Source organism: Triticum urartu, chromosome 6 (assembly GCF_003073215.2).
Source record: "Triticum urartu cultivar G1812 chromosome 6, Tu2.1, whole genome shotgun sequence".
NCBI classification, from domain to species: Eukaryota; Viridiplantae; Streptophyta; class Magnoliopsida; order Poales; family Poaceae; genus Triticum; species Triticum urartu.
The window spans coordinates 551,778,843-551,794,817 of NC_053027.1; the positions used below are offsets into that span (position 1 = coordinate 551,778,843).

The following is a 15,975-nucleotide window of genomic DNA, read 5'->3' on the forward strand; positions in this document are numbered from 1 at the left end:
AGGTGGAGCTGGGTTCGTTGGCGACCTGGATGTCCATGAGGGACGCCTAATCGTCTTTTTCGTACAAACTGGTACGATGTCGTTCTCACTCATGATTAATTTACAAGAATAGTGAACTAGTATATTTAATATAAAACATAGTTTTAAATAGCCGGCTATAGCTCCGTTATAACCCTTTCAGTAGGGTGCCGCTAAATGGTTGCCTTCACAAATAGCCTGTTATAGCTCCGCCTCCGCTATAGCTGATTTGGAGGCCCGCCACTATTTTCCATAGCCCGCTATTTAAAACATTTAAATCGGAGAGTAAGCTATCTGATTTCTTAGTTTCCAGAACTCACTCATGATTCAATCTTTATGGACTGTCATGGTAAATCTTTCAATGGCACTTTGATTAGGCCCCATTTCAGAGTTTGCCACAGGGCCTGAATATTATATGCCCGACCCTACATGGTAATCTTCAACTCACCATAAAGTCTAGTGAGAGTTTAAGTCTATACTCAATATCTAGTTGATTTAAGGTACCTCCACCTAATCAGAATCCTCGGAATCTGGATAGTCTACAAGGCCCTCAACCGGAACCTTACTTATGTTGGAGACTTGGTCATGATGATAATTATTCCTGAATGTGATCGCATGTGCAGCTCTTGAATTGTATGTTTGAGCAGCAACTTGATCATGACTAGATGAATTTGAGCCATTAGCTTCATCAACGATGCCATCTTCTCCTGTTATATGTCCAATAACTTCACATGGTTCGTCACTAGAAGGACCATTGGAATACTGGAACTCGTCAAAAGCTGCCCCAAGTTGTAAGGCTCTCCGCATTGCTGCAGATACATCAACGCCTTGAGTGTCTCCAAACAAGCTTGGCATCTGAGATGAATTAGAAAGACTAATATATCACTCAAGTTTTAACTTTATTTTCTAAGTAATATAATATATAAATAATTTTCCATTGTTAGCCCACCATTGTTCTTTGGACTATGTCTTCTGAATGATAGCCGGGCGTGTAAGGGATTGTATGGCGAGTCTTCACGGATTTAGAACTTGAGGCACAATTCCTGTAGCTATCCATTAACGTTGCCATGTTTTGTTCCCTTTCCATGCGTTTTTGATGTTTCTTGAAAATATTAAATACACAATTGTTAGTAGACAATCATTCAAAGATGACAACTTTAGCTTCATAAATTAGGTACTAGAAAACACTATATAATATCAGGCCTTTTGTTTTGTTGTTCAATTCAATTTTTTTGTTTCACTCTTCGTCTGTTTTGTTAAGTTACAAACAAAAGCATTTTATATTAATTTTTCAAATACAAGACACTTTGGCTTATTTCAGTCAAATTAAATGTTTGACTTAGCTCATTTGAAATGACTCCATACATGCTCCAAAGTTCAATAAATGTATATTGGGAACACACCTGTAGATGCACAGAAATTTGTTTCGTCGTAACAGTGTCCACGTTCATGATTATCTTTATCTTGCTGGGCGATGCATCTGAAATGAATTAACAAATATAATTTCATATTATCAATTTTAAATCCAGAAGGCCAATCCCGAAGTGAAAGTGCTTGGGCCTAAGATGGGTAGTTACTTGCTCCAAGTATTTGAAGAGCATATAAAAACTTGCTCTCTAGGAAAGGTATCCATTTGAGTTGAGTGGTCGTTTTAGTTCCATCCTTTTGCTGTGCTACGGACTCTCCAACTTCTTTTCCATGTTGGGCTTTATCTCCAACACCTGCATGTGCACAACATAATACTTTAATATCTGCAGTTTCATGTTTTCGTGCAATCCAAAGGAAGACAAGACTTATTTTACTGGACACAATTCGTGTTACTACAACATTGAGAAAATTAATATAATGTTCTGTAAAGCATGCACCAAAAACCGACGTCTCTAACTTTTACTACTATTACATATAGCTAATTTCCCGTGCATTACAATGGAGGCATACATATTCTAGTGATTAAACACCAATCGTATGCGACATATACCTTACACCCATCATATTCTAATGCATGAAGTGATTTGACTGAGTTAATGCAAAATATTTGATTTGATTTGATGCAATTAATGCAAAAGATTTGCTTTGATTTTCTTTTATTGCTCGTGTCCGACATATAGCTAGAATGACCGATTTGATTTGTTTGAGTTAAAGCAAACCTAACACCCACCAAGAGGGGCACTGCAAAATATTTAATTTGATTTGATTGGATTAATGCTTGATGTGAGCAAGGGGAGGCTTTACCAATGAACATACGACCACCTCACCTTAATAGTAGAGATTCATTCCATTTCAAAGCACCTATCTTTTGAACCTCTTAAACTTTTGCCAAAATAATGGTCGTTCTACATTTTTTTGGGGGGCGGGGGGGGGGGGGGGGGGGTTCAAACTCATGGCTAAAGTTTGACACAAGATGTGTGCTCTTGTAAACATGGAAGGAGAGAGTAATTATTTTCCTTGGTGAAGAAAAATAGATAGACATGAGAAATAATTCAAGGGAAGCAATGATATTTTACTTTTACTCTTACTTTTTGTGCCAATCTATAAAAAGAAATCTACTTTGAAAGATGTATTGTACTCCAAAGATTATTTGGATTGGCCAAGTGAAAAGTTGTACGTCAATAGATTTTTAATGAACCATTAGATTATAGTGTTAAGTTATTTCATACAAACTATAAACATAAATACTTGGTCATAAGATGTTAATTTTGACCTTGAAATAGATACTTCATCCTGTTCAGCCTAAGAACTTTTACATCAAGATGTTGCCACATATTGTGAATGGTATTAGCATCAAGAGGCTTCTTCGCCAAAAAAAGAGCACCAAGTTGAATAGATCTCTTCATTGTGTACATTGTTGTTTCTGTTGACATCACTGCTTAAAAAAATAAAAGACTTGTCAACGTCAAATAAGATGCATGTGCATGCAGTTGGAGACAAATAATTCGTGAACATACTAATCACTTGAAGGTTTCTATGCATATCTTTGGCAGCTTCCAGGAACTGAAAGCCATTCAACTCTTCCATGTCCACTGCTGCCATGACAAAATCAACATCATGTGCTTTCTTTTCAAGAATACCAAGTGCTTCTATGGGACTTGTATATACTGCCACTGGAAAGAGAAGATCAACTTCACTATCTGAATGTAACGACATCTCAGAACATGAGAATAAATGGTTTCCACGAAACATGAAAAGGTGTATATTTTCATAAAGATGAATATAGTTCCTCTTTCATGGGATGTAGAAAACCATACCATAATAGTTCAATTCAGAGAGCATGGATTTTGCAGAGTTGGCATGGAACTCATCTTCATCAATGACCATCACGCTAAGCGCATCTGAGGGCCGTCCTCTTGCTCTTTCTGCCATGGGGTTTCTCAAAACTAGAGCTCTATTTGCTTCTATTTTTGCGTATGTGTGAATGTGGCAACTGGGCATTGGTGGCTATTTATAGCTCAACAAGGTTTCTTCCGTTTCACATAGTCATATGTATAATATATATATATATATATATATATATATATATATATATATATATATATAACATAATACATTACTATTTTTTTAAAGAAGTAATAGCACAAAGTGGGACATGTGTGGTCCAGACATACTACATGGTGAGACAGACATGGTGGATAGAATCCAGACACACAATAAATAATCACCCCCCCCCCCCTCCCTAAAAAAGAGTTAGCACCAAATGTAGATTGTCCAATAACCACGAAAGTACTAGCTACATAATATGTTTGAAATATATACAAACCAAGCACACATATATGATCTGTTACACCTAAAGTAATAGAGAAAATCTATCTGTACACTTGTATATTTATATTTGCGTATAGTAGACATCGAATTCGAAAACGACAAAGTGTACTGACATAACACATTATCGCACGGATGCGACGACAACGTAAAAACAAAACCACAATTATAACCACATTTTTCGGAGGAGCATCACTCGGCGGCGATTCTACATGTAAGTTGGGTCAGCTGACCGCAAAATCTTTTTTTTGTATTGCAAGTTTAGTTATGTTTGTATTTGTGTAACAAAAGGACATTTCAAAGTGATTAGTGCACTTGAAACCACAACTTTTTGGTGCTGGCACTGTCACTGGCTGAACTAATCAAAATGACAAAGTGATGTCACATGGATGTGAACACAATGTAATGGCGAGATCAAAGTTATAATGGCATTCTCCTAAGGAGTTGTAATATTGTTAAACAATGAACTTAGAGTCAGTGTTTACGTGTGACCCTGAAATTTTAGAATTAAATAACATTGCTTTCAGTGGTGATTTCCTCCGTGAGGTCCATAAGTCTGCACTAGAAACAAATTTTCAAACACAATAGAGTACTCTACTTTAAGTACTTGTTGATCATAGCCAAGCAGTCTAATTAACATGGTCTCCTAAATTGTGAATAGTGAAATTTTGTATGGACCGCTAGAAACTAGAACGTTTACAAAATGTGTGGCGCCATTTGGATGGTCTGATGTCATTGGTCCTCAGATATCTGATATGGGTGGTTAGAAGTTAGAATGGATACAAAGTGGGTTGCAACCTTTGGACGATCAGATGTCATCGGTCAGCCGATATCTGGTATGGATGGTCAAAAGTTAGAATGATTACAAAGTGGGATGCATCCTTTGTTTGGTCTGATGTCAATGGTCAGCAGATATCCGATATGGATGGTCAAAAGTTAGACTAGATACAAAGTGGGATGCACTCTTTGAATGTTTGTGATATCAGTTACACTGCATTAACTATAAGGTTTATGTTCTCGCACCCCTCAACCACTAATGGTCTCAAATAAATGAACCTAGCTCTTGTTTTTAATCAAATCAGGTTGTGTAGATTCATGATATCACATTTACGCATGAGATTAACTATAATATTTATGTTCCTCGCACCCCTCAACCACTAATGGTCTCAAATAAATGAACCTAGCTCTTGTTTTTAATCAAATCAGGTTGTGTAGATTCATGGTTTCACATTTACACATGGTGGTCTCTTTATGACGTGTGTCCAGTCATATTTTTTCATGCATGCAGCCTAAACAAGTGAATGTTTGTCACACTGGCTTTTGGTGTATATGCATACCACTTCCTAATGTACATTATAATATGCATACAACTTCAAAGATACCACAGACGGAGACTATTATGTTTTCTTCTTCTTTGAGAAACATAGTACAAAGGCAGACATTCACATACATGCACATGCACGAACACTCGCCCTTATGAATGCACACACTCATAGCCCATCTCTATGAGCACTTCCGAGAGACAAGACCGGCAAATCTTAAGACGAAATTTCTTCGACGAGCCAAAAAATTTATAATTATCATAATATTTCTTTCACAGATAAGGTAAGCATCATCACTGTCAGAAAAAATGAGCTGAAACAATTCATTCGATAAATGCACTGTGACTCATGTCTGTTGTATATTATAGTGTCGGATAGGAAACTATGGCACAAATGTGTACTGCAGCTATGAATATATAAATGATGAGATGCTTTAATAAATATATATATAGTTTGATACGTTTAGAATCATGCAAAAACATACATCACAATGGCTGGGGCACCTGTCACCGTAATGAGGTAGGGTCATCGTCGGCACCCACGTCTGACGTGTACATGCCCAACCAAAAAAAAGCAGCGCTGCTCGCCTCCACCATTGCTGACGGCGAGCTCGTCTACGTCTAGGTCGCACACATTCATGAACTCATGATAGGCTATTCCTTATTTGGTCATAGTGGGGATGTAACAGGGGGGAAATTGTATTTTCTTGCGTCACTCAACACCATTAATAACCAAAATTGACGGAATTTCGTATTAGGAACAAAACTTCAACCATGTGTCAAATATGGAAGATTTTTTTAAGGACAAATATGAAACCACATTTTTATTCAGGGTCAAATAAGGAATTCTCTAAAGAAGGAAAAGAGTGAAACCTTAATGAATTTATCACTGCAAGTCCACAACCACTGTTTTACCTCCCCAACGGGAGTTGTGGCGAGAAAGAGTGGACTGGCTGGGAAGAGCATTAATGAGATGGTAGGTATGTGATGGCTGTTTGATGGTTGTCTATCCTTGAGCAGTGTTCTTTTTCAAGAGGAAAGAAAGTAATGGAGATTATATATAGACTAACAAACAATCTAGAAACACACATGTATTTTTTTCAAAAAGGAGGCTTGACCCTCGGCATCTGCATCATTAGGATGCACACAACCTATAGACATACATGTGCTACAACATTGCACAAACAATCAAGGAAAATAAAAATACAGAGAAGCCCATAGGGGTCCCTGAGTGACAACCATCTCGCCATCAGTCTTCACCGTTGCGAGAGAAGAGAAGCAAACCATGAACTAAAAAGCACCTTCACAGACTCCTTTCATGGACCTCGAGAGTGCGCAGCTACAGGCGTGCCAATGACGTTGTGGAACATCGGCAGGAAAAGACCCCCATACTTCTCGAGCGCAAGATCCACCTCCACTGGAAATTGTAACTTGTATTTTCGAGCATGAACACACTCAATCAACATGGCATGTTTAGAAAGAACCAGACAATCACATGTTGCATATTACTTAGCACAATCTAGAAACGACACTAGACAGGTGCCTAAAACATCTTACCACACAGGCCTGACACTAAGTTCATGAGATGAGCAAAAGTGCACTAGGACTACCGCGACACTTCAAACCTCAACATGATATGATTTATGACAGCATCCAAGCAACAAGCTACACAACAATACATAAGAGTTCATTTGAATAGGACACTATTAGACGAAACACAACAAATCACATCAGAGTTCATAACTTCATATGAATAGTACACTAGTAGACTAAACACAACAACTTCATGACACTAGATCCGAGGGCCTCAAGTTTGAATAACGAGGATGATCTGATCATATATAGATCGAAATCGAACCCTGCATAAACAACAAAGGATACATTGACCAGCACATGAAAGTCTCATACCAGAAAGAATGCAGGGAATGTTGTGAGAAATTCTGTTGGTTGATCTGGCTATCAAAATGCTTGAATTCATACGAACTCTTCGGTTTTAGTCTAACTAGCTATCAGGGCATAATCTGAGAAATTCTTGTAATGGGACAATAACGGAACATGAAACTGAGCAAATATTTTAACTTAAATTTGGTAGGAAGCATTTTGGGTAGTGCTTACAGAAACAACCATAGAGGAGGGTGTCAAACTGTCCTAGTCCAGTAAAAAATGCACACTTCAGATTTGTGCCTTTGGTACTACCTAAATTAGTCAAAACCACCTTACATTACCTAATCAAGCATTCTGTTGAGGAAATTAATAGTTTCTGTTGCTGCGCTAAGCTCCCTACTCTTGTGCGAAGGTGAAGAAACTCGTTCACAAATCTGCTGGACCCACTATGGCGGCATAGTTGTCGGGGTCATCGATGTGCAGGGCGGGCACAGACTTCCAAAGTGTGCTCCAGCGCTTAGCAAGAACACACGTCCGCACAGAGTCACAGGAAGGCAGGAACAACAAAAGATAGCAGAGAAGATCATTTGGGAGGGCCCCGCCCCCTAGCCAGAGTCGTTTCCATCGTTTCCTCGCCATTAAGCCTCTCCGACATTATGTCAAAAAGGTTGCCTACGCCGAAGCTGTAGAGTTGTTGGATGTAGTGAGTCAGTGAGTGAGACCAGCCAAATGGAGAAGATACACAATAATCATGAGCTCACCAGATTAGCTCACCTGCAGCTGCCGCTAGTCATGCTCCTCCACCTCCTCCTCGACGGTGCTCAGTTCTCCATGCAACGCAAGAGGGGACACTTCTCTCACGCCTTCTCACCTTAACTTGGTGGGATAGGAAAACAGAGAATGCCGAAGGAAGGGATAAAGAGAAAGTGATGGGTGTTTGATGGATGTTGGTTGTTCTTATAGAAAAGAACTTGTATTTAATACCGGAAGGGTCTCGAAGGACCCAGAAAAGCCACTTTAGTAATAATGTTGGCACAATATGAGAGCGGGCGAACCGAAAGCAGCGACAAATGGTCCAAATTATCTTGTCATTCACTGTATCACGGGATATGTGTCATCCTATCTTCCGGAGAGAGCCAAATGAGAAAATACAACACTGAATACACGTCATGGTTTATAACTGACAAGATGGGTGGGACCATCGCATTATGTCATAGGCGTGTTAATGAATGCTGAGGTGAAGGACAGAGGCTCCATGGTTGGATGGTACTTATTAATTTAACCATGTGAGCATAACGACAACACTGCACCAACCTTGTTCTGTCTCATGCGACCGGGGTGCGTATCGCCTGAGATGGAGGAAGGTGGAGCAACTACTCTATGGAGGGGTTACATATTTCCTTATTCTGGGGCCGGATGCGATTGGATCCACATTTGTTTGAGGTGTGTGTGTGTGTCTGTGTGTGTGTGTGTGTGTGTGTGTGTGTGTGCACGCGCGTGCGTGTGATGGACCGAAGGAGTGCTGACACATGATAGGGTAAATGACGTGGTTTGTGAGTAAAACTTCCATACATGTACACCATCACACAAACCGTAGCCTTCAATGGCGAGCTTGCCGGAGTTGAAATGTTGTTGTCCAAATTAGGAAATATGAATATAGAGTAATACATCGTGGAAGATGAACTTTAGACCTACATTGATTAGGTTGAGGGTGGTTAGGAGTTCAGGTTGTGTTGGTGCAAGGGTTCAGTATGGCGTTTGAATATCCAAGTCTTGTGTGCACAGTTCCTTGGTCCTCACAATCTTATATGTTTACTAGTTGACCCTTTGTGCCAATGTGCAGAGACCAACAGAAACCTAGAAGTTAAGCAAACTATTTAAAGGATTTTTTATCAACTATGTGCTAATGATTAGACTTGTGAAGTGTTTCTATTTGCCTTAATGACGATAATTTCTCATAGATTTCTTTGCAGATTTGTTTTTGATGCTCCGACCTTCCCTTATATGGTAAATGTGACAGAAAAACAACAATTCGGAAATTAGGTGTACCATTTGAAGGAATTTTCTTGTGAATATCCTATAAGTAATTATATTTGCATTACCTTTGTAGGCGCTGTATATTTAGCAATGACGGACAACGGAGATTGTTGCCTAAGTGTTTCGCTGCCCAGGCAGGGCAACCCAATGACCGAACAGAAAGTCCGACCGCAATCCCTCCCCCCGCAACCGACCTCAACCATCAGAACCATGTTCCCCTCCCAACCAACCCAATGACAGAGATCATAAAACATGCCTACAATACCATAAATTTAAGCAATCTATGGGAGGCACATATAGTAGACATTCTTTTAATGAATACCTTTTGCTCGTGATGACACAGAGACCTAATCCTCTGGTAGTATCAACTCCTATGGCAATATGGCGCAACTCTCGAGATACCCTCTCCTTCGTTTGCATTCAAACAGTATCAGGAACCATCCTGATTTAATGATCGTTGCTCATGTCCTTCTTTAGCCGGCCAGGGCAACCCAACAGTTGGGTCAATAGAGGACGATCACACCCTTCCCCCCTACGGTACATGAATTGAACCATCGGAACCAGGGCTCCTATTCTCAACGACCGAGGTGACTTGGAATCATCCGGGCAGATCACAAAGTCCAAATATCGGGTAGTCAACTAAAAACAAGGCATCCGACCAACATGACGTGAGGGAAATAGGCTGTGGCAACTCCTGACATCCACCTAACAATGAACGAAACAGACCAGCAGGATGCGACCGATGCGCACACTAAGCCGGGCGATCGTGCATGCCCAACGTGTTTTTGAATGCGAGCCGGTCTTTCTTTAACACCGCTAACTTGAAAACAAAAATACTGAGCGGACGGGACATTTTGGAACGTATTCCTGGGCTCTCAAAACCAACTTTGCGAAGTCATCAATACTAACAAACCAAAGATGAAATCTACTCTCGCTCGTACCAAACGCCGTCTTTTGCTCTGTATCAATTGTTGCGTCTCCTACTTCCTTCCTTTCTTCTCCATTTTGCTTGTTTCCTTATAAACGATAAATTTTCTTCATGTATGGCCTCTTTTCCCGTGGAAATAAAATAAACAAAGGATTTTGTGATCTCTCGCATTCATTAGTCAATAGTGACAATATTGCAGCAATTTTCTCATAATTTCTAAGCTTATCCCGTTCAAACAACAGTGTGATGAGCGTAGAAATATCACTCATCAACCTCCCCAAGCTTAAACCTTGATAGTCCTCGAGCAACAAAAATAGAAACCCAATCGTAAGAAATTCAGTTGTTTAGAGAGTTGAATAACAATTGGTTGTTTGCATGAATTATATGTTGGTACTGAGAGTAATAGGTATAAACTGGTGGTAAGATAAAAGCTTGCATGGCCTTGTAGATCACTGAACTTGATAAATGGATTCTTGCAATTGTCGAGCTAGAGATGTATAAGAGGATCTCGTTCTTTAGTATTTGGACGCACTCTTAACATGTCTCCAACGTATCTGTTGTTTTGTACTATTATATTATCAATCTTGTATGCTTTATATGCCATTTTACATCATTTTTCGGAACTAACCTATTAACTCAGTGCCTAGTGTCAGTTTCTATTTTCTGCTTGTTTTTGGTTTTTTCAGAAAATCCACACCAAACGAAATCCAAACATGATGAAACATTTTGATGATTTTTTCTAAACAAAAAGAGACCTTGGAAGCTTTCAGTAGGAGGCTAGAAGACATACGAGGGAGCCACAAGGCAAGGGGCGCGTCCTGGGAGGTAGGGCGCACCATCAGCTTTCCCTAGCATGCCATGGTGTATCAGTTGGCCAGGAATACAACCATAAAGCCACAAAGCATCAAAATCTCACGGAGAGTCGTTATTTCGATGGAGCCAAAGGCCGAAACTCGGCCCTTCGATCCACGATTCGACCATGTCGTGTTACCCGACCAACAATGTTTTTATTTAGTTTCATATAGTTAGCCTCACTTCTTGGCTGCGTTTAGTTTTTTCGCCATGGTCACAACGAGTCATCTATTTGTATAAAGTAAGATACAGTCAGCCCCATGCCATATATGTATATTGTTTTAGCCACCATTCCATGTTACTAGGCGTGTGCCTAGGGGCGTGTGACCTGTGCGATGGCACAAGGGCTTCAATTTTTAGGGCCCCCGAATTTCCTTGTTTTTTAGCTGTGGGGCTCCGAATTTCTAACCCGTCAATTCAGCCACATGCGAGCCCACGCGGTTGCACATGTCAATTCCTATTCATCGCTTATTTGTGGCAGATTGTTGAAGTTTCACACATGCAACACACTCATGGGATGACCCAATTCACGCTAAGTTTCCTGGTTTTAGGAACCTTCTAGAAGGTTCCGGTCTGGTTCAGGTAGGTTTATTCTCTTCCTTCTGGTTGTTTTACTGATTTTCTTCTGTTTCAATAAATGTTCGGAAAGGAATGTTCAAAATTTTAAAAATTGTTTGCTATTTCAAAAAATATTTTTTGGAAGTTTCAAAAAGTGTTTGCGTTTTCAATAAATATTGACAAACTTGAAAGAATTTTGTGTTTTCAAAATATGTTTGCTGTTTACAAAACAACTTGAAACGCACTACAGTAAACCTCGTGCTTCGCTATGTGCGCCGCACCCTCTATGTACTGCCGTTGGGCACGGTCACGATCAGGCAAAGACCCTGGATTCTCTAAAAATAAAAGGCAAGGGCCCTAGAATCTGGAAGCAGGCCTGCCTGGACAACTCGGCGAGTGACAGGGCCTCTCCATGTCAGACCGAGTGAGCAGTGGGAAAGAAGGCCGTTGAGTGCACCGCAGCCGGTATGATAGCCGGACAACATCGTGAGCTATAGGAACAGGCGGCAGGCGCTCGGCGTTGCTGGTGGCCGAGGGCGGCGACACGCGAATGGAGCCCTTGGCTGGTACTTTCCCATATAGAGAGAGATCGAGGTGGCGCGCTCGAAGCAGCCAAGCGGTAGCGCGCAACTGACCCTACGGGTGGAGCTGGGTTCGTCGGCGACCTGGATGTCCATGAGGGACGCCTAATCGTCTTTTTCGTCCAAACTGGTACGATGTCGTTCTGACTCATGATTAATTTACAAGGATAGTGAACTAGTATATCTAGTATAAATCGGAGAGTAAGCTATCTTGTTTCTTAGTTTTGAGCACTCACGATTCAATCTTTTTGGAATGTCCTGGTAAATCTTTCAAAGAAAATAATGACACTTTGATTAGGCCCCTAATATTACCGACTCGGCTCTGCATGTTAATCTTCAACTCACCATAGAGTCTAGTGAGATTTTAGGTCCATACTCAATAATATCTAGTTTTTTTTAAAGATAAGGCAACAATAATATCTAGTTGAATCAAGGTATCTCCACTTAATCAGAATCCTCTGAATCTGGATAGTCTACAAGGCCCTCAACTGGAACCTTACTTATGTTGGAGACTTGGTCATCATGATAATTGTTCCTGAATGTGATTGCTTGTGCAGCTCTTGAATTGTATGTTTGAGCAGCAACTTGATCATGACTAGATGAATTTGAGCCATTAGCTTCATCAACGATGCCATCTTCTCCTGTTATATGTCCTATAACTTCACATGGTTCGTCACTAGAAGGACCATTGGAATACTGGAACTCGTCAAAAGCAGCCCCAAGTTGTAAGGCTCTTCGCATTGCTGCAGATACATCAGCGCCTTGAGTGTCTCCAAACAAGCTTGGCATCTGAGATGAATTAGAAAGACTAATTAATCACTGAAGTGTTAACTTTATTTCCTGAGTAATATAATATATAAATAATTTTCCATTGTTAGCTCACCATTGTTCTTTGGACATCGTCGTCTGAATGATAGCCCGACATGTAAGGGATTGTATGACGAGTCTTCACGGATTTAGAACTTGAGGCACAATTCCCGTAGCTATCCATAAACATTGCCATGTTTTGTTCCCTTTCCATACGTTTTCGATGTTTCTTGAAAGAGAAAAGTATGTTTTTGGTCCCTCAAGTTCTCTAAAAGTATATACTTGGTCCCATAAGATTTTTTTGGTATATATTTGGTCCCGCAAGTCTCAAAACCGGATAAGTTTGGTCCAAAACCAGATTTTGAGCACGTTGATTGGGGTTTGATCGGGTTTGGCCACGTTGACCAGATTTGACTGGTGAACAATAAATTCAAGAAAAATAGGAAACAAATTCAAAAAATCTGAAATTTTGTGACAACCAACATGCTTGTCAGAATCAACATGCTTTTAAATTTACTGGTCATCATTCAAACCTGGTCAACCTGGTCAAACCCAGTCAATGTGCTTAAAATCTAGTTTTGGACCAAACTTATCTGGTTTTGAGACTTGAAGGACCAAATGTATACCAAAAAACCTTAAGGGACTAAGTCTATACTTTTGGGGAACTTGAGGGACCAAAAACATACTTTTCTCTTCTTGAAAATATAAAATACACAATTATTAGTAGACAATCATTCAAAGATGAAAACTTTAGCTTCATAAATTAGGTACTAGAAAACACTATATAATATCAGGCCTTTCGTTTTGTTGTTCAATTCAAAAATTTGGGTTCACTGTTCATCTGTATTGTTAACTTATAAACGAAAGCATTTTATATTATTTCTTCTAATACAAGACACTTTGGCTTGTTTCAGTCAAATTACATGTTTGACTTAGCTCATTTGAAATGACTCCATACATGCTCCAGAGTTCAATAAATGTGTACTGGGAACACACCTGCAGATGCGCAGAAATTTGTTTCCTCGTAACAGTATCCACGTTCATGATTATCTTTATCTTGCTGGGTGATGCATCTGAAATGAATTAACAGGTATAATTTCATATTATCGATTTTAAATCGAGAAGGCTAATCCTGAAGTGAAAGTGCTTGGGCCTAAGATGGGTAGTTACTTGCTCCAAGTATTTGAAGAGCATATAAAAACTTGCTCTCCAGGAAAGGTATCCATTTGAAATGAGTGGTCGTTTTAGTTCCATCCTTTTGCTGTGCTACAGACTCTCCAACTTCTTCTCCATCTTGCGCTTTATCTCCAACACCTGCGTGTGCACAATATAATACTTTAATATTTGCAGTTTCATGTTTTCGTGCAATCCAAAGGAAGGCAAGACTTATTTTACTTGACACAATTCAGGTTACTACCACATTGAGAAAATTAATATAATGTTCTGGAAAGCATGCACTAAGACAGACGTCTCTAACTTGTACTACTATTACATATAGCTAATTGCACGTTCATAAACGGAGGCATACATATTCTAGTGACTCAACAGTCAACACTCATATCCGACATATACCTTACACCCAACATATTCTAATGTAGGAGGTGACTTGATTTGATTTGACTGAGTTAATGCAAAATATTTGATTTGATTTGATTGAGTTAATGTAAAAGATTTGCTTTGATTTTTGATTTGCCCATGTCCGATGTATAGCTAGAATGACCAATTTAATTTGATTGAGTTAATGCAATTATCTTACACCCACCAAGAGAGGCATTGCAAAATATTTAATTTGATTTGATTGAGTTAATGCATGCCATGGGCGAGGGGAGGCTTCACCAATGAACATGCGACACCAACTCACCTTATTGGTAGAGACTCATTCCATTTCAAAGCACCTATCTTTTGAACCTCTTAAACTTTTGCCAAAAAGTAATGGCCCTTCTACATTTGTGGGGGGGGGGGGGGTCAAATTGATGGCTAAAGTTTGACACAAAATGTGTGTTCTTGAAAACATGGAAGGAAATAGTAATTATTTGCCTTGGTGAAGAAAAAGAGATAGACATGAAAATAATTGAAGAGAAGCAACGATATTTTACTCTTACTCTTATGTTTCGTGCCAATCTATAAAAAGAAATCTACTTTGAAATGGATGTATTGTACTCCAAAGACTGATTGGATTGGCCATGTGAAAAATTGTACATTAAAATAGATTTTCAATGAACCATTAGATTATAGTGTTAAGATATTTTCTAGAAACTATAAGCATAAATACTTTGTCATAAGATGTTAATTTCAACCTTGAAACAGATACTTCATCCTGTTCAGCCTAAGAACTTTTACATCAAGATGTTGCCACATATTGTGAATGGTAGTAGCATCAAGAGGCTTCTTCGCCAAAAAACGAGCACCAAGTTCAATAGATCTCTTCATTGTGTACATTGTTGTATCTGCTGACATCACTGCTTTAAAAAAATAAGACTTATCAATGTCGCATAAAAGAAGATGCGTGTGCATGCAGTTGGAGACAATTATTAGTGAACATACTGATCACTTGAAGGTTTCGATGCATATCTTTGGCTGCTTCCAGGAACTGAAAGCCATTCAACTCTTCCATGTCCACCGCTGCTATGACAAAATCAACATCATGTGCTTTCTTTTCAAGAATACCGAGCGCTTCTATGGGACTTGTATAGACTGCCACTGGAAAACAAGATCAACTTCACTATCTGAATGTAATGGCATCTCAAAACATGAGAAGAAATGGTTTCCATGAAACGTTGAAAATGTATATTTTCATAAACATGAAGATAGTTCCTCTTTCATGGGATGTAGAAAACCTTACCATAATAGTTCAATTCAGAGAGCATGGATTTTGCAGAGTTGGCATGGAACTCATCTTCATCAATGACCATCACGCTGAGCGCATCTGAGGGCCTTCCTTCTGCTCTTTCTGCCATGGGGTTTCTCAAACCTAGAGCTCTATTTGCTTCTATTTTTCTGTATGCGTGAATGTGGCAATTGGGCATTGGTGGCTATTTATAGCTCAACAACGTTTCTTCTGTTTCACACAGTCATGTTTATATAATATAAAAAAATTAATACATTGCTATTTAAAAATGCAAAAGAGATAATAGCACAAAGTGGGCAGGTGTGGTCCATGCATCCTATAAGGTGACACACATGGTGGGATAGAATCTGACACAACAATAATTGAATCACCCCCCCCCCCTCTC

General features: G+C 39.4%; 2 protein-coding genes across 2 annotated transcripts; both read right to left on the minus strand.

Moving 5' to 3' along the window:
- Window positions 1–2,601: 2,601 nt before the first annotated feature.
- On the minus strand, window positions 2,602–3,403 carry LOC125512906 (two-component response regulator ORR29-like). Its single transcript, XM_048677970.1, has 3 exons — window positions 3,264–3,403; window positions 2,964–3,119; window positions 2,602–2,881 (listed from the first exon to the last, which is right to left on the minus strand). Exons 1-3 carry the CDS (start codon window positions 3,376–3,378, stop codon window positions 2,709–2,711), a joined length of 444 nt encoding a protein of 147 aa, XP_048533927.1. The 5' UTR covers window positions 3,379–3,403; the 3' UTR covers window positions 2,602–2,708.
- Window positions 3,404–14,955: 11,552 nt separating this feature from the next.
- Window positions 14,956–15,734, minus strand: LOC125512907 (two-component response regulator ORR29-like). Its single transcript, XM_048677972.1, has 3 exons — window positions 15,585–15,734; window positions 15,287–15,442; window positions 14,956–15,201 (listed from the first exon to the last, which is right to left on the minus strand). Exons 1-3 carry the CDS (start codon window positions 15,697–15,699, stop codon window positions 15,035–15,037), a joined length of 438 nt encoding a protein of 145 aa, XP_048533929.1. The 5' UTR covers window positions 15,700–15,734; the 3' UTR covers window positions 14,956–15,034.
- Between the last annotated feature and the right edge of the window lie 241 nt (window positions 15,735–15,975).